Source organism: Petaurus breviceps, unplaced genomic scaffold (genome assembly GCF_028583685.1).
Source record: "Petaurus breviceps papuanus isolate PSGF00001 unplaced genomic scaffold, PetGlider_PUasm1.0 126, whole genome shotgun sequence".
NCBI lineage: Eukaryota > Metazoa > Chordata > Mammalia > Diprotodontia > Petauridae > Petaurus > Petaurus breviceps.
This window is the reverse complement of record NW_027185655.1, coordinates 9309319-9328611: the sequence shown is the minus strand read 5'-3', so window position 1 is coordinate 9328611 and position 19293 is coordinate 9309319. Positions and strand designations below refer to the sequence as shown.

General features: G+C 37.3%; 1 protein-coding gene across 2 annotated transcripts in view; it reads left to right on the top strand.

The window, feature by feature from the left end:
- Positions 1 to 19293, top strand: part of CNOT6L (CCR4-NOT transcription complex subunit 6 like) — a 74991-nt gene that overhangs the window by 22337 nt on the left and 33361 nt on the right. The window contains exons 2-4 of one of the 2 annotated variants that reach the window (XM_069092664.1): positions 12716 to 12837; positions 14972 to 15158; positions 15981 to 16066. In XM_069092664.1, coding sequence (XP_068948765.1) covers positions 12726 to 12837; positions 14972 to 15158; positions 15981 to 16066 — 385 coding nt within the window. In that variant the 5' untranslated portion in view covers positions 12716 to 12725. Of the gene's footprint in view, positions 1 to 12712; positions 12838 to 14971; positions 15159 to 15980; positions 16067 to 19293 lie in introns of those variants that run through there. The other variant, XM_069092674.1, reaches the window with a different exon arrangement.

The following is a 19293-nucleotide window of genomic DNA, read 5'->3' as shown; positions in this document are numbered from 1 at the left end:
TACTTTTCAGGTTTTAGTCTCTGCTCATTTACTAATGTTTATCTGGTATCCTTGTGTATTTTACTGAAATGGGAAAGCTTCTAGTTAGCATTTATATAACCCTTAAAGGTTTACAAAGCACTTTACATGCATTATGCCATTTGATCCTCACAAGCCTGTGAGTACAGATGAAACACCGAGGCTGAAAGAGGTTCACACAACTGAGGTCTTCCCAATCCCAAGTTAAACCTGCTATTCATAAACTGCCCATGTATGTTCCTAAGCACAGTAAATTCTGAGCTCTAGTTCTTTCACTTGATCTCAGTTCCCATTGATTCAATTCTCACCTCTGTGCAGATTCTCAAATAGATTTATACCTCCCCAACCTCTCTGCTGACCACCCATACTCTTGGATGTTTCCCATAGACATCTTAAACTCATCTTTCCCTGAGAGACACTTTGTCCTTCCTAACTTCTTGTTACTGTTGAACATACTGCCATCTTCCCAGTTATCCATTCTCATAACCTAGGTATGCCACCCTCAATTCTTTGCCTTACCTCATCCTTCCCACATATCTAATATTTTGCCAAGGGCTGCTATTTTATTTTTGTAGCATCACTTGCATAAACCCCTTTGTCTCCTGACATAGTCATCACCCTGGTGTAGGCTCTGATCACCTAATGTTTGGACTGCTGCAATGATCTGGTGGATTTGCAGCCACAAGTCTGCCCCTGTTTCAGTTCATTCACCATCTTCACTTTCCTTTTCACTTAACTCCAGTGGCTCTAGTATCAAATATGAAACCCTCTTTTTAGTGTTCAAAACCCTTCATGACCTACCTCTCTCCTCCTCCTCACCGTCCCAGTCTTCTGTATGTTATACCCCATATACCCCAGGCCTCCTTGCTGTTTCATGAACAAGAAGACTCTTCCCAACTTCTGGTCTCACTGGCTATTTCCCCTTACACTCCAATTAAGTGCTTCGTTATCTCCACCTCCTGGTTTTCTTCAAGTCACAGATAAAATCTACCTTCTATAGGAAGTCTTTCCTGATCCCTCTTAATTTGAGGTCTTTCCATCTGTTATTTCCCATTTATCCTGTATATAACTTGTTTGTACATAACTTCCTGCATGTTGTCTAACACTACTAGACTGAACTCTTTGAGGGCGGGGACTGTCTTTATATCCCTGGCACATAGTGATTGCTTAATAAATATTTATCAGTTGATTAAAACTAGTTTACAAAAATTCATTTTATTTACAGTTTATTTCATGTGTTTCTCTCTGGTCTGGGGCTTTTGTTTTTGGCAGTTTGATTTTGTTTTAGGCTAAAGGAAAGTATTTATGGCTATTTTAAGATTATTTGACCTCAGAATTGGTGTTCCTCAGCATAGCACTACAGGGTTAGGTTATTCTGGAGGTCTTAGATATAGAAAGTTCTTTGTATTTAGTATTTTTATTAATTTATTCATCAAGGAATAGGATTGTTGAATTTGTCACATTCGTTGTGATTTTTTTTAAAGTGTTAGTATTATATAATACATAGAAGAGGAACCAAGCAATGTTTGGAACCTTGTTTATGTGTTAAAATGGTTAAAATTCATTCTTAGACTTCCATACATGTGATAGTTCTACTTTTATAAGCAGAGTATAAAAATTGTATCTCAGTCTTTTTCTCCAAATTATATACAGCAAAGTTTTGAAGTTTAAAGGAGAGAAAAGAATTTAGAATGGTTATGGGAAATAGTTTTTCTCCCACTTAATATTTTACTTTTTCCAATTACATGTAAAGATCATATTCAACATCCATTTCTATGTGATTTTGAGTTTCAAATTTTTCTCCCTTCCCCCTCCCCAAGACAGCAAGCAATCTGATACAGGTTATACATGTGCAGTCATGTTAAACATATTTCCACATTAGTCATGTTGTGAAGGAAAAATCAGAACAAAAGGGGAAAATTATGAGAAAGAAAAAAAGGTGAAGATAGTATGCTTTGATTTGCATTCAGATGCCATACTTCTTTCTTCTTTTGGAATTGCTTTGAATCATTGCATTGCTGAGAAGGGCTAAATCTCTTATAGTTGAATCATCACAAAATGTTGCTGTCACGGTGTGCGGGGTTTTCTTGGTTCTGCTTATTACTTCACTCAGAGTCAGTTCATGAAAGTCTTTGCAGGTTTTTCTGAAATCTGCTTGCTCATCATTTCTTAAAACAAAGTAGTATTCCATATACTACGACTTGTTCAGCTATTCCTCAATTGATGGGCAACCCCTCAATTTCCAATTCTTTGCTACTACAAAAAGAGCTGCTATATTTTTGTACATGTGGGTCTTTTCCCCTTTTTTATGATCTCTTTGGGATACAGACCCTAGTAGTGGTATTACTGAATCAAAGGGTATGCACAATTTTATAGCCCTTTGGACATAGTTGCAGATTAGTCCCTAGAATGGTTGGATCAGTTCACAACTCCACCAACAATGCTTTCATGTTCGAATTCAGGGTATGTTTTTAAAAAGCACCTTAGTTTTCTCACAATTAAATTTTAATGCCTATTCCAGTTTTTCTAGTGGGTTTTATTTTTTACTGTCAATTAACTTTCATCCGTTGATTTTTGCACTAAACAATGACTTTTGCTCTTATGATCTGCGTTAATTCTACAGTTATTCTTGCAACTTGTCCCAGTGAGCTTTGAAAACATTTACTCTTGATTTAGTTTAGCGCAACAAAGATGTTTTCATTTCTGCTTGGTTGTAAGAAAATGGTTGTACTATAGTTTTTTGTTTTTTCTTTTTTGGAGGGGGGAATGCAGGGCAATTGGGGTTAAGTGACTTGCCCAAGTCTAGTAAGTGTTAAGGGTCTGAGGCTGGATTTGAACTCAGGTCCTCCTGACTCCAGTGCTCTAGTCACTGTGCCACCTAGCTGCCCCCTGTACTATAGGTTCTTGTTTGCTCACCATTAATACATACTATTTTCAGTTGGGGGAGAAAAGGTACCATTTGTCTAAAGTCTGTTCACTTGGCGGCAGTTGAGATGTTTGAGGAGGAAAATTTCATAAGATTTTGAATATCTTATTAGATTATGGTAAACACGAGAATAATTTTAACGTCCTTGCTCTAGTTTTTTCCACTTGAGCTGAGGCCTCTGTTTCTGTTACTGGATATACTACAAAGGGGGGGAGAAAGGCAGAATTTGAAAATGGAATTTATTTGAGCAGTCAGATGTGGCTGTGATTAGTGTTTTAGGATAAGTCATACGAAGATTTGCTTCCTCTTTTTTCCTATAAAAGTATTTTAACTCTTAGAAGTTTGTCTCAAAGACATGCCTACTTTTTGGGCAGCTCCATAAAAGCAATAGAAGTATAGAAAGAAAGAGAAACTGGCCTTGTGGTCTCCTGTCTGCTGGAAATGCTCGCTAGCATTCATTGCTGCTCTGAATTAGGCTTGAGTTGAACCAAGGTTCTTCACCTGCAGGAGATGCGTATCTTCTGTTTTCTATATGGCACCGTTTTTACCTTTTGGAACTTTTCCGAGTCCTCTTTAATCTTGGTGCCTTCCCATTAAGATTTTCTATTATGCATATTGTTGTATATATCTTGTTTGTACAAAGTAGTTACGTTCATGCCTTTCCTTCCATTCCTTGTGTTATGCACACTGGAGGCATTTATTCTAGCCTGTTGACTACTCTGATGGATTTCCTGGAAACTCCTACTGTCTCTCTTTGTGATTTCTAGCCTTGAAAAGTTCCTGGCTTACCACATTACCTTTGTAATGGGTTCATAATTTTGTAGGCTGTATATTTAATAATGTCAGGCAGAGATTCCCTCCCCTCCACCTTTAAAGTCAAGTTTATCAATATTCAAAAGGTATTTTTTCCAGGTTGTGAATCATGAATGTAAATCATGTAAACATCATCTTTTTCCCCCATTAGCTTTTTTTCTTTGTAGTACTTTTAATCACAGGTTTAGAAATGGAATTAAAGTTAGATTGCTATGTTTAGTCTGGAAAAGTGAAATTTAAAGGAATAGTTGGGAGGAATCAGCAAGTTATATATACTTGTTTCCTCTGCCAAGAAGGTCCCTGAGTCAGTGTTCTTGTGGACTGGAAGTGATAGAGGAAAAATCTTTATTCAGACTAAGGGGGAATTTTCACGCCCAAGGCGAAGATTTAGGGATACTCAGAAACAATGTCACTGCTCTGGTCGAATTCAGGAATGAGAGCTACATTTTTAGTAATGATTGAAAGACTATGGAGAAGGGGAAACACTGCAGGACTTGTGAAAAGCAAGGAAAGAAGGAAAGAAAATAATAGATTTAGTACCTTACAACTGACTAATAAACATTTAAGGAAAGGTAGCTGTGGTAAGTGGCTTTTGGTTTATTTCTGTAAAGTAGAAGGTGATATCTGCTTAGAGGGAAGAGGTGGTGGTGTCTTGAGGTGATTAGCAGTTGTTTCTAATTACTGATTTGTCCTTATAGTGAGTGTAATATCAGGGTTTAATAAACAAGTTATATTGCAGTGAGGGTCCATTTGTGTTTAGAATTAAAAAATTTGAAGCAAAATCTGTGGGTATAGTTTTATGTCTTTTTTTTAGAAACGCACCAAGAATAGGAACCAGAAGGTGGGTGTAATCTTGGTTTGGTGTTTAGCAAAACATGAGTCAAGAAATTCTTTGCAATGTAGAGTGTGGGGTTAAATGAAATAGGAAATAATATTTGATTTAAAAAAAAATCAACTTGTACAAGTGGTGGAGAGGCATTTGTTAGCTCATTGAGGGGAAAAGCCTGGAAGTTATAGGCATCTGTAATCAGCGTGACATGGCAACCACAAAAAATGAATATAACCTTGAATTGCATTGGAAGGGGAATAGCTTATTTATAGTCATGAAAAAATCATAAGTCACTAGTAATTGTTGTTCAGTCTGTTGTCGTGTTTGACTCTTCTGTGTCCCCATTTGTAGTTTTCTTGACAAAGATACTGGAGTGGTTTGCCATTTCCTTCTCCAAATTTCACAAATGAGGAAATTGAGGCCAACAAGGTCAAGTGACTTGCCCATGGTCACACAGCTCATAATGTGTCTGAGGGTGTGTTTGAATGCAGGAAGATGAGTCCTGATCCTATCCATTGTGCCACCCTAGATGTCCTATCACTAATAATTAGAGAAATGCAGATTTAAACAGTTTTCTAAGATACCACCTCACACCAATCATGATGACTAATATGACAGAAAAAGGAAATGAACATGCTTGAGGAAATTGGAAAGATTGGGGCACTACATTGTTGGTGTCCAGCTGTTCTGGAGAACAGTTTGGAACTATGCTCAAAGGGCTATAAAATTGTGCATGCCCTTTGACCCAGTAATACTACCACTAGGTCTGTACCCTAAAGAAAGTGAAGAAAAAGGAAAAGAACCTGTATCTACAAAAATACTTCTAGCAGCTCATTTTGCGATGACACAGAATTAATTGAGGGGATGCCATCAATTGGGGAATAGTTGAACAAGTTGTGATATAAGATTGTGATGAAATACTATTGTTATAAGAAATAACAGGGGGCCTGGTTTCAGGGAAAAAAAAAACCTGAAAGATTTATGTGAACTGATGCAAAGCAAAGTGGGTACAACAAGGAAAACATGGTTTAGTGTTCTGTTTAAATGCTATGATCCAAGATAATTCTGAAGGACTAATGCTGAAAAATGCTGTCTACTTCTAGAGAGAGAACTGAGGAACTCTGAGTGCAGATTAAAATATGTTTTCACTTTGTGTTTCATCATGCCGAATAAGGAAATCTTGTTTGCATGATTCCATATGTATAATTGATATATTGCTTACACTCTCAATGGAAGGGGGGTGGGGTGGGCCGGTGGGAGAGAATTCTGAACTCAAAATTAAAAAAAAAAAAGCTAAAAATTAACTTTAAAAAGAAAGGGAATAACTTTTCATAATAAGAAAATGATTAGTACTTATGTACTCTGTACTGGTCAACTTTTGTTCTGTTTTGAATAAATTCAGGCAGTTTTCATTTAATATATTTTTGAAATAGTGTCTCAGTCTTTTTTTGTAATCATTGTTTTTAGGGAGTCCAAGTAAGTAATCCTTAAATTTATCTCTCCTTGACTTGATTCCTGGTCCATTTCTCATTATAGCAAATATTTTCCATTTTCCGACCTCAGCCTTTGTGTTTTGTACTAGTATTTCTTGCTGTCTCATGGATGATTGATTTCTGTTTGGTCTATTCTAGTTTTGGGGATTCTATTATCTGGGTCAAGTTGACCACTTTCTAAATGACTTTTCCTTCCAATTCTTCTCTGTTTTAATTCCACTTTTAATCTTTTTTCTCCCAGTTATTTATATAGCTCCTGTGGAAAATACATGTTTTCCTTGAGTCTCTCCTGGCAGTTGTTATGAAATTAACATAACAAAATGAAATTTTGTTTATATATGACCAGATTTTCTCTGTGTCTCTCTTCCCTCTGCACCCCAGAGAGCCATTTCATATAACAAAGAATACTTTTAAGAGAAAAGAAAGGAAATAATTGACAGAACTGATTGATACATTGAAAATGTATGCAATATTCTACCTATTTGGAACTTTGAGGTGTCTTTTCACCTTTGCTATCATGCTTGCTCTTTGTAATTTGTTGACATTCACATATTTTGTACGTGTTTTTCATTATAGTGTTGTAATCATCTCTTCATGCTTCTGTATTGGTCTTATTCACTAGTTATATAGCACAGTAATCTTCTGGGGGAATTACTAGATTTACAGTAATTTTCAGTAGTGGTTGGTTTATTCACCTCTCCATCTTTAATTCCTGAATTGAAGCTTTCTTTGCACTAGGGGTGAGCCTGCTGTGCCCATTTGCTGGGCTGGGTGGAGGTGTTCTGCTTTTCTTAGTCTTGCCCAGGCTCACTTCATTTCCTGTACTGACCTATTTCCTGGGGTTAGGCCCCCTGAATATTTGAATTTTAGAGTGTTGTTACATTTTCTCTATGATTCACTGGTTCTTTTAGCAAATTTTGTTAATGAATTACAGCATAATACTAAAAAATAATTTAAAACCGGATTCTTTTAGGAACGCAGGTCTTACCGGAAAAGATTTAGGATTGGTTGTTAAAAAGACACAGTTCATCTTAGCTATTAACCCCAAACACCACAAACCAGCCAAAGGCTTTCTTGTCCAAGGGCTGTTACCTTTTCTAAGTTAGGAATGTGTGAAGATAGTGTCTGTTTGTAAGCTATAAGAACTGCATCGTATAGTGCTTAGCATGTGCCAGACACTGTTAAGAGGTAGACAGTTTAAGAATCTTAATGTCTTCAGGAGGGACAGGTAAATAAAACAAAACACCTCATTTAATTTTGTGAAAATTTAACATTATATAAATGTGGTGTGTAAGAAGAAGGGTATGCAGGTGTGGCAGAGGGAAGTGTGGTTGGAATGAACATCTTATGACTGCGCTGTTATATGTAATTCTCAGAAACACTCTATGTAAACTTGGCATTGCCTTTTTAAAACAAGCAATAAAATCTTATTGGATACAAAGGAAAGCAAATAACTGATGTAGAAATGAAAATATTTTGTCCAATTATATGCCAGTAAAAAAAATTAAATGAATTTTTGCAAATATAAAACAACTCAGGTTATCAGAACAGAATCTCAGAAAAAGACATTTAGAACAACCTAGGACTAGATGGGTTTGCAATTAAGTCCAATTTCATTAAAAATTTTGTAAAACCAAGGAAAGATAACATCCTGCTAATGTCCTTTGAGACAAATATGGCCCTAATACTTGAATCAGGGAGAGAGAAGCAAATGAATAGGTTTTTAAATGAATGTTGATAGAGGTTAATATTTACTAGTATAAATAAATAAAAATGACAATTATATTGATGAATTTTTAAAAAAAGCTTTTGTGAAAATTGGAATCTTAAAAGAACAAATGGACAAATGTATATATGTGGTGAGCAGTAATCTAGAAATCTACAGTGTGAAGCTTTCTAGTAAAATGTGGGTATTGTTATGTACAATAATTAGGAAGAATTCTAGAATATAAAATTGAGAATATTTTGCATAAACAGTGCAGTTAATTTGGAAGAGTTACATTAACCAGGGGGAAAATATTAGCAATAAATTTCTTTAATAAAGTCTTGATAACCAAGATAAAGGAAGTGAACCAGATATATAAGAACAAAAGCCATTTCCCAGTAGATAAATTTTATCATTTACCACAAGAAAAAGATGTCCAAAATTACTAATTGTAAGATAAATTAAAATAGCCCTTAGTTCCCATTCTGTTAAATTTGCAAAGATTAAAAAAAAAAGACAGTTACGGAATTTCTCAGTGGCCTAAAGGCCCACTGATGCAGAATAATTATTCTGAGAAAAGCAGTGAGTCTATCTCTTGAAGTTAACAAACTCCCCAACACTCTTTGGTCCAATGACAGCACCATTCCTAGATTTGTAGGGATCTATGTTAGATCACAAGTAGGGAAAAGGCCTTCTTGTATGGACTAAAAATTGCAGCAGCACTGTTTTTGTTGGGGGGAAAATACCTCATCAGCACAAGAGAGAAAACGGATCAAGGCAGATACTGGGCAGGGCACTAAACAAGCCTAGAAAACTAGCAGGTCATAATACCCTAATGAGCACAAAGGAATTGGAAAAATGGTGTGGAAGCTTATCAGTCAGGGAGGAGTTCAAGAAATTAATGGCATAAAGATGCTATTGAATAGTGTGGCACATTTATGATAGAAAGGATGTCAGAACCTGTGGCGAAGGGCACTGAAGACACTGAGCATGTTTAGCCTTAGGAAGGGAGATCGAAGGGTTATCTAACAATAACTATCCTTACCAGTTGTTTAGGCTGGAGGTCTGAGTGAGTAACAGTGGGGGGATGTTGCAGAGAGAAGAAATTAGTTTTGATTTTGGGGGGGAAAACTTCTGAATTTAGACATCTTGGGCTGTCCAGAGGTCAGAAAGGGTCTCCTTTCTTGGAGATCTTTAAGAAGAGACTGAATAACCATTGTTGGTTATGAGTTGAGGTGTTTCTTTTGTGTGAGGGCTGGAATAGATGACCTGAGAGCTTTCTTCCATATCTCTTTCTTTGATTCTGTGATGAGGAGGCAGTATGAAGCCTTTGAACCACGAGAAGAGTTCATAAACTTAAGACACTAGCACATCTTAACAGAAAACTACTCAAAAAGATTGGAGAACTCAGTCATGGCTGGATTATACTTATTACAAAGTAAATCTTGATTATTTGGGAGGAGAGTGGGATTATAGTAATAGTTCCCAGGTAAAAAGCACCAATGGAACACTGAAAATACAAAAAAGAAAAGAAAAGGAACTTCCAAAGGGGACCTAGACAATACTATTAGCAGTGCTGTGATACGGTTTTAAATAAAAACAAGCTATATGCAACACAGTTATATATGCGGTTCTTTTTCTGGTCTTTTTGAATAAGGAAATTTTCATTGGTATTATTGGTGGTTTTGATGAAATGGTACTGATTTTAAAATTTATAATAAAAACATGTAAAGCCTAGTGCATGAGTGTGGCTACCCTTTTACAGTTCCATCATTGCTAATCTAAGGAGTATGAAGTGTTTGACCTTAGAGGGATTTTCCTTTTCTTCTTTTTCACCTTACTGTGAAGAATTTTTTTTCCATATGGTTGATGAGTTTCCATATTTTTGGACCTTTTACTTATCAGGAGAGTGACTCATGTCACTGTGTATTTCAGGTGGCAGATTTGCTACACAGATTTTTACCTAATTGTTTTTTTTTTATATAGTACGTATAATTCTACATAATATTTATCTTATGGTGCATTTAAGCCTAATCTCTTCCAGGTGACTTTGCAACTTCCCCTTCCTCTTCCTCTTTTTTCAGATAGTAAATCCTCACCCTAGTCCTTGGTTTTATTAACACTATGCTATTGTTCTCAATGGCTTCTATGTCTGCTCCACTTACTAACAGTTCTACTTTTTTGTTGTTGTTGAGTCTTTTCAGTTGTGTCTGACTCTTTGACTCCATTTGGGGTTTCTTGGCAGACACTGGGTGGTTTCCCATTTTCTTCTCCAGCTCGTTTTACAGATGAGGAAACTGAGGCAAACAAGGTTAATTGACTTGCCCAGGGTAGGTAGTCAGTGTGTGAGGCTGAATTTGGGAAAGATGAGTCTCACGCCGTTAGACCCTGCCCTCTGTCCACTGCAGTGCTAGCTAGCTGCCCATATTCTTTTTTTTTTTTTTTAAACCAGTATCAAATCATTAGTAATACAATTTGAGATCTGGTGCTAATCCTTTCCTTTCTACCTTTCCCTATTATTTCCTTTGAGATTCACATATCTTCAAATAGTCCAGACTTGCTTTATAGGAACCAAGGGCAGAAGATGTGAAGTGACTTGCTGCAAGAAAGCAAGTGTGCAGCCCCAGAACCAGGACTCCTTGACTCTCGGGTCCTTTGGCTCTTGATGGCCAGGCCAGTGTACTTTATAACAGACCCTGCCGTGCTGTGCTCCTGCAAGCCTCATGTGGAAAGAGTAATGTTTGCAGTCGTGTTTTCACATAGTCATTGTGAGAAAAAAACATATTAAAGTCTTAAGCTGCTTCATGTTTGTTGCTTTTAGGATAAAATACATTTTCTTTTTAAAATCCATTACACTTGGGCTCTACTGTCCTTTTCCCCACTTTTCCCATTGTTCTTCTCAATACAGTCTGCTTTCTCACCAAGTGGGGCTACTTGCTGTCTCCAAAACTAGAGAGGATCCTGTGTTACTGGAAATTTATTATAATTAATCTGTTTTGTTGGTGCTGCTTTCTCACCCTGCTTTTTACTTGTATGTATGTTAAAACGTGTCCAGAGAAGACAAGCAACTTGAAGGGAGTGGCTGTTTTTACATTCTCATCCTTGAATCCCCACCAGGGTATAAGGTGTAGCTGCACCTTGCTTTATGGTACTACCGTGCATTTTGTCAGTTTAGCAAACAGCAAATGTTTGAAATCTGTGTTGCCATAGGTACTGGAATTGGTGTGTCTTTGAAAATAGATCTCTTTAATTTGGTGATGCTTATGTAGAATTTAGTATGCAAAACACTCAAAAGAGCTATGTGCTTTTATACTTCACAAAACATCTGAAAATTTTATCAATAACAACATTTAAAAAAATGTGGGGGTGGAAAATGAGTTTTCTTTACATGAAAAAGGTGGGTGGGTGGGGAAGTGAACAAGCTTTTTATGTGGCCCCTGGGATGCCAGCCAGGTATTATGCTTTACAGAGAGGCTGCAGCTGGTACACTGATGGCAGGTACAACTTGGTTTGGCATTTATCTATATTGGATGATGGGTTATAGTTGGAATAAGAGTTATAAGCCTACAAACAGATTGCTGTGAAACAAGATATGGGTCTGGAAAACTACCTCATTGGCCCTTTAAGAAAAAGGAAGGAAACTACTTTTTTACCTTGACTATTTCCAGGTTCCATTTTGACTGGATTACTACTGTTTGTTTTGATTAGTTGATAATATACAGGGGTTAATTCTGTTCCTGATAATTATGTCATTCCTACGGTCATTTTAGAGCAATTTAAAATTTACCAGTTCTAATACTACCATGTGGGATACTCTTTGTGAGCAGTTGCAGATTAGTGTTTTGTGTGTGTGTGTGTGTGTGTGTGTGTGTGTGTGTGTGTGTGTGTGTGTGTGTGTGAAAGAGAGAGAGATTTGTCTTCTGTTACATGTCTTTTGATGTGTTGGCTTTTCATTAGGACTGGGACTTTCAGGGGATTCATCTTCTTTGCCATTTTACCTGAAGCCTCTTTTTAAGTATTCATTCAATTTAGTTCATCAAATACTTGTACCAACTGTATTCAAGGCACTGCATTCGGTAGAAAATTAATAGAATGAAATACTTGCTTCCTTTAAGGAACTGCTTATGTTCTTTGTCTTGGAATTCGTGTGTAGCTGTTCATAAAGGTGGGGTTAGGAGATAGGTATTCCAGAAGGCTTCCAAATAGCAGGTGGCACATGATAGGAACATTGAGGAAAGGTAGAGCTTCTAAAAGGTGGAAATGTGTGAGGTTCCAAGGATGCACTCTGTAGGAGACAGAAAGGAGGGAGATGGAATGCCAGGGTTAGATGTTAAGCTCCAATCTGCCTGGAACAGAAAGTGTGTATAGGGGGAAGTAGTGTGAAGGAAGTCAGGAAAAATGATCTGGTGCCAGATTGTGGAATATAGGAAGACCTGGCAGTGCTTATGGCACCAGCATAAAACTGTCACCTCTGTGGTGGAACACTAGGGTTTTTTCTTTCTGATCCAGTTTCTGATTGATAGCTGCTGTCATCCCTTGGGATAGAGACTATCTTCCCTCCCGCTGTGAGTTTTTTGGTAAGCCTTTCACTCATTGGGTGAATTTTTGTTTTTTTGGGAACTAAATGTGTCCTCTGGCAGACCATTGTCAGTATCTCCTAAAATTCCTGGCTCTGTACCAGTAAAATTCTAGGGTAGCAAAGGCGTTGCACATGTCCTTGTATTTGAACTAATGGCATATCAAATGCATATATTCCTTTAAGGTTTTCCAAATGTTTGACATGTGATTTTTCTTCTAATTCTTTTTTTTGATAGGATATAAAAATCACTTCAGACAAAGAAGTTTCATTTCCTTTTTCTTTTGTTGGTACTTTGAGAAGAAAACCGTTTGTTTTATAGAATACATTGTAATAATTCCTTACCATCTTTCAGACTAACAGGGATGCCAAAAGAAAAATATGATCCCCCAGATCCTCGCAGAATTTATACCATCATGTCAGCAGAGGAGGTAGCCAACGGAAAGAAATCTCACTGGACAGAATTAGAAATCTCTGGTGAGTCAAATCTAAAGAATTAAAAAGCTCCCAAACATTGGCAATCAAAGAAATAACCGTATGTATTTATTCTCACATATTTGACCAGAGGGACTATTCAGTAGAAGTTTAACTCTGAAATGCATCTATTTTGCCTGGAATTGTCAGTCTCTACTTTATAATAAATAGCTTATCTGGCCATTTTTTGGAGTTGAAGTAAAAAATCTGAGCTAGAGCTGGCTATCTGGAATACTAGGGTGCCCAAGTACTGCTTTTTCATAGAACTTTTGAAATATTTTCGATTTTTATGAAAGAATTACTTGGATTTGTTCCTAAACCAAACTGTCTCACCCCTCTAGTAACTCAGTGTTAATATATGAAGTTGTAAAACGTACCACGAGCAGCTCTAGATCCTCAGGATCTAAGTAGTATAGTGAACTCTTTGTTTATTCAGCAATAAACCAAAACATAACATTTAATATCCTTAAGGGGTAGCAGAGAGTAAGTACAAATACCAGCCACCCATAGGTCACAGTTAAGTCACAATCTTATCAGTCCATACAGAGTACCCAAGTAAGGTTCTCTTTCATCTTGACTGGAGACTGGCTTCCAGACCCCATTGCTGACCGTTCCCAACTCTTGCTTGGATTCACGTGTAGACAGCTCTCTGCCCCAGTTCTGTGTCTCAGTCTGTGGGGACTTCTCCACTCCAAGCCCTTTGCAGTTTCTGTTTCTAGGAAGGCTAAACTTAACAGAGCTACAACAATATTTACATACATTTTCGGCAGGATCATCTCAATTCGCTTTCTGTCAGACAAAATAACACAAATAAGACAAGGTTTCTGTCTGAGAAATCAAACAAAAATCAGCATTAAAGGCCCGGGGCTTCTGTAACAGCAGTAAGAACAACAGAGGGTGCTTCTGTCTGACAAAGTAACACAAATCAAAAGTGCAAACTAATGTCAGCAACAACAGAGTGCTGACATCACAAACATTATCTCTTTTAGCTCTTAGAAAGTAACACAGGTTAATAAAGTGCCAAAGTCGTAAGCATTCCCCCTCTCAGTTCTGCTTGGTTACAGCTCTTTTCCTTCCTGTTGCACCCTTCCTGCAAGCTCTTCCCACCCTGGGCTCCACGTACTGGTGATAGGCCTGTTGAGGCCAGGGAAGGTCTCCATACTTCCTTAGGCCTATTAAGGACAACACAATACTGTTTCCAGTGAAGACATTTGATAAAGTCAAAGGCAAGGCCCAAAGGCACTTGAATAGCTAAAACAAGCAGCAAAGTGCTACTTTGCTTCCTAGTGCATTCACACTTTTTCACAAGTCTCCTGTCCCCTTCCTGCTGTTGCCACCAGCTGTGGCCTGGAGCACTACAGCAAGAAAAACGTTGGGCACCATCCCCAGGACGCCTTCTTTCAAAGTCTCTGTCTCTCAGAGACTTCTCTACCTATGAAAAATCATTGTGTAGCTTGTGTTTCCATTAATTATTTTGGGTTTTAAGTAGTCTGAAGTACATAGTATTAGCATCTTATTGCTTAGTGTGCCATGTTTTGGCACTGTAGGGTGATCAACCTTGTTCTCTGCATGTAGTCTCCATTTTGCCCTTCCAAGCATCTTTCCTGGTTTCCTTTTGTATTTCCCACTACTGTATCATCCAGCTTCAGCTTCCCTTTACATCCATTAAAATCTTACCCCATTCCTACCTTTTCCCTCAGTCATTTGCATTTTAACCAGAGATAAAAGCCTTAAAAAATGCCTTTCTAGTTTTCCTGAAATTCTAACAGAAAACTATGATTCACTCAAAATTGCACCAAAATCCGTTTTGACCAGAAAAAAGTTCAGACTTATCTCTTGCTCTGGAAATGAAAAAGTTAGATTTCAAAAATGTCCTGCACACCCTTTGCCATGAGGATTGTGTTGTAAGTAAAGTGGTGTATTGTGCCAGAGTCATTTAGGACAGTTCTGTCTCCTTACTTGTCAATTGTATGTTTCATTGCATGGTTAAATAGACTAGTGTGTTTAAGGGGGTTCAGAGTTTTTATAGTTCTGCAATCCACTGTGTGTCTCCACAACCTCACTTCCAAACATACATATTGGTCGTTTGGATGTTGTACCTAAAAATTTATTTATCTTTGAACATTTTGCTTTTTAGGTAGAGTGCGGAGCCTAAGTCCATCACTTTGGTCATTGACACACTTGACAGCTCTGCACCTAAATGACAATTACCTTACTCGCATTCCACCTGATATTGCCAAGCTTCATAATCTGGTTTACTTGGACCTGTCATCCAATAAACTCAGAAGTTTACCAGCAGAACTAGGAAACATGGTGTCTCTCAGGTGAGTAAACATACAGATATGATCTACTGGCTAAAAATGGGAATTCGTAAAATGGTAGGGGTATTATTCGTGAAAGAATAGCAAGAGGAAATATTGGATTTATTTTATAGTTAAATACATCTTTATTACATGGCCTGAATGCCTTATTGTATCTTAATCCAATATTCCAATTAAGTTTTGTTTCCACTGCTTCTTGCTTATTGGTGTGCGCACACACACACACACACACACACACATACACACACATACACACCCACACACCAATAAGCAAGAAGCAGTGGAACATATATATATATATATTTTGGAGGACAGGGCAATTGGGGTTAAGTGACTTGCCCGAGGTCACACGGCTAGTAAGTGTGTCAAGTGTCTGAGGCCACATTTGAACTCAGGTCCTCCTGACTCCAGGGCAGGTGCTCTATTTGCTGCACCACCTAGCTGCCCCCTTATTGGTGTACTTTTAAGATTTTCCTCATCTAAGAAAATTCTGCAAATAATTTTGATTCTAAGACACAATATATAAATCAACCCTGTGTGGAGACGTAAGAATTGAATTACTGATTTTAACTTTTTCAGTTATACTTGGGAAACAATAGAGTTTAAATGTTTAAAATTTTATTTGTTTGAAATGTGAAAAAATTACTCACTTTTAGAAAACCATGCTGTTACTGTTAAAAATTTTTGTTTGTCTCAAATTCTATAATAGGAATCCATAATTTCATTTTTCTTCTTTGAGATCTTATTTTATTTCTTATAATATAGAATTAAGTTGTTTATTTTGTTTCCTTAAAAGTCACAAATACTGTTTGTTTCTGTTAACAGGGAATTGCTTTTAAATAACAATCTGTTACGGGTTTTGCCTTATGAACTTGGTCGGCTCTTCCAGCTACAAACGTTAGGTTTGAAAGGTGAGTAGTTTCCGTTTTCCTTTTGAGTATTGGGGTTTTGTGTGTGTGGTGGGGGGAGCAGGTGTGGGGACTGGAAGATTGATGCTCTTGTGGTCAGGGCAAGCTTTTGGGTATGAAGTTGAGAATTTGTTTAGTTTCTCCTGTGGGATAAGTGGATTGTGCAGAGAGACTGATGGTTTTATCATGGGACCATTATTAATGTGTCTCACAACTTGTTTGAAAAATTTTCAGTTTTCTTTTCTAATTTCCTAATAGGATTATAAAATTTCCCTAGGTGATAAGTTCTTCATCGTGTCCAGTTTTTAAAGTTATTCACATTATAAATATTGCTTTTGTTGATAAAACTCAAAAGCTTTAATGAAAACACTCACATCAGATTTTGACAGAGTAGACAGATTGCACTAATTATGTGGTTGCAAGGGACAGACACATGAAGCTAAACTATACATGGGTTAGGCAGAGTTCCTAAGTAGATGATGCCTCATGCACGATTCACTAAGAACTCATTAGTTTGAAAAAATGTTTTTTAAAATTAGTTTTTCAAAATCATTAGGTCACTCTAAGGAGTAGAGTTTCATTAGATTTTTATATAAATCCTGTAATCTGGCTATTTTATAATAACCTAAATTAAATGACTAAGTTAAAAATGACTCTGGGAGAATAATTTTTCTCTTGCTTTGGAGCTAAATATTTCAAATGTCATTGTGAAAGAATAAAATTCAGTGCCTCTGAGGATTGAGATGATATGAATATTAGACCTGTCCTTGTAAATTTCCTTTTGGTTCAAAGACTGTTTTAGTCTCCAAGAGACAGTCCCATTAACTAATGATGTGAAATGAAGAAAAGCCCTCACAATGAAATAAAGTTGTTTGATGAGTGATATTGATGAATGCTTTGAAAATTGGCTAAAAGCAAGAATTACACAAGTCAATTATTTCTATGTGGTAAACTTTAGTCGGTAGCCATGTGGGGGCCCAGGTTCCAGTCTTATTGAAGCACTCTATACACCTGAGTATATTTCAGAAAAAGAAACACTTTTGAATGGCGAGAGCAATGTGTTGAAATTGAAACATCGGAATCTGAACCATGGCATTTGAAATGTAGATCTTGTACTATTATATATACTACTTTTAATAAAAATATAGTTCATTTCACTGAAGCACCTTGCTAGATTTTTGTTTAAAAACAAAACCCACACAAGTTTAATCATTCTTAAAATCTTCATTAAATATTAAGATTGGTATTTTAAAAATTCTGTTACACCTATCTCTCCCCTTGCCCAACTTACTTAGACCCTAAATTGTTTCTTCTTGAGTGTCAAACAAGGTGGCTGATAAATTACCCTTTGTGTCACTGCTAGGCATTATGATTGAGAATGAGTTTTTTGATCTCTAACACAGCATAATTCTGGAGTGCTATGCAAGGCCAAGTTAGGTTGTAAGTTCCTTAAATATAGATATACCTTTTTAAAGTTTTAAATACACGTTAACACTCCTTTTTAAAAATTTCCAAATTCCAAGTTTCAGGTCCTCTACTTCCTGTCCCTTCTCATTGAGAAGGCAAGCAATATAGCAATTATACAACATACCTAACTTGGTATGTTGTCTTTTGTGGGAAACATCTAAAGTCACTAAAAGTTCTCAGTTTTGGGGTCTGAAGAAAGATACCTAGAGTTTAAGGTAGGCAGATCAGAACCAGTTCTGTACCATTTATTCATTAACTCATGTTCACATATTGACCTTTATTAGTTCACCGAAGAAAGGATGGACATTGTTCAAAGCAGTAAATATGCAAACACATCTACTTCCCTCTTGTGGAGTGATGCCGGTAGGCTATCTAGGCTACGGGTATCACTAGGATACTTTCATGGAGGGTTTGACCAAGGCCATCCACAGAGAGGCAAGATTTGACCAATACTAGTAAGTTAGATAGAGGCCTGGTTGGAGTCTTAAGTCCAGTAATGGCATTTCTGGGTCACAGGGCTCTTCCCACTGATTCTCTTCTTTATCTTCAGATTTATCTCTTGTTCATTTTGTAGGAAAAGTGAATAATTACACCAGTGAATGATTTTTGTAATCTGCAGCCTGTTTCAGATTTCTCTTGTTGAATTTAAGCCATTTTGCCATGTTTTCAACTAACTTTTTAAATGTTAGAATTTTTAAGGGCAAATTTTCATTTTGTGACCCTCTTTTTTTTGGAGGGGGCAGGTGAGGCAATTAGAGTTAAGTGACTTGCCCAAGTGTAGCAGCAAGCACCCTGACATACCCAGGGTAGCTGCCAACACAGGTTCTTAGATCTGCAATTGGGGTTAAGTAACTTGCTCAAGGTTACACGGCCAGTTATTTTGTGTGGGTGTTAAGTATCTGAGGCCGAAACCAATCCTGGGTCTCCTGACTCTGGGGCTGGCGCTCTTACTCACTGCGCCACCTGGCCACTCCTTTAGATCTGCTTTTCTAAAGAAAAGCAACTCAAAATGGGTTAATAATCTTGCTTTAATTAATCAAACATATCATTTACCTAGTTCAGGGGAAAAAGTTAGCACCCTGAACTTCAGCGTATACAGACAAAAGCTACAAGCAGAAGTTATAGGAAGACAGAGAAACAGATCAGCAGACAGGCTTCCAACTGTCTTGACCATTACATCCATATCTAGTCAGTTACCTACCAACATCTGGGTTTTCAAAGCTGGGGGCCTCAACGGTTGCCTGGAGTCACGTCTGGTCAAATCACACAACACTTCTCAAAGTGAGCCCCAAAGCAAAGCCTCATATCAGGGATTATATAGCCTTCTCCTGGGTCAGAGAATGTCACAACCCTCTTGACTCATTTCCCAATCACAGAGCACCAAGGTTGGGCATTCCTGAAAACCAAGCCTCCTGCCACAGGCTCCAGGTGCACTTAAGCCTATCAAAGGGCCTAGGGGCAGGGAAGACCTTAAATTCCCATTCCTATAACACCAAGGTCACCAAGCTAGTGTCGAGTGGTTCCAGCACAAGTGGGCCATTCACTGCATCACCTAGCTGCCCCATAACCTTTTTTTAAACATGAGTTTTTATTGATATTTTTAGTTTTCCTACATCATCATAGTTATCAGTTATCCCCTTACCTCCCTTAGAGCCCTCCTACATGACAAACACCTTTTAGAGAGGGAGTCATCAGTACAACTGATAATACATTGAAAAACGTAGAAAAAAATGTAAAATTTTAGTAGGTATTGAATCAAAATG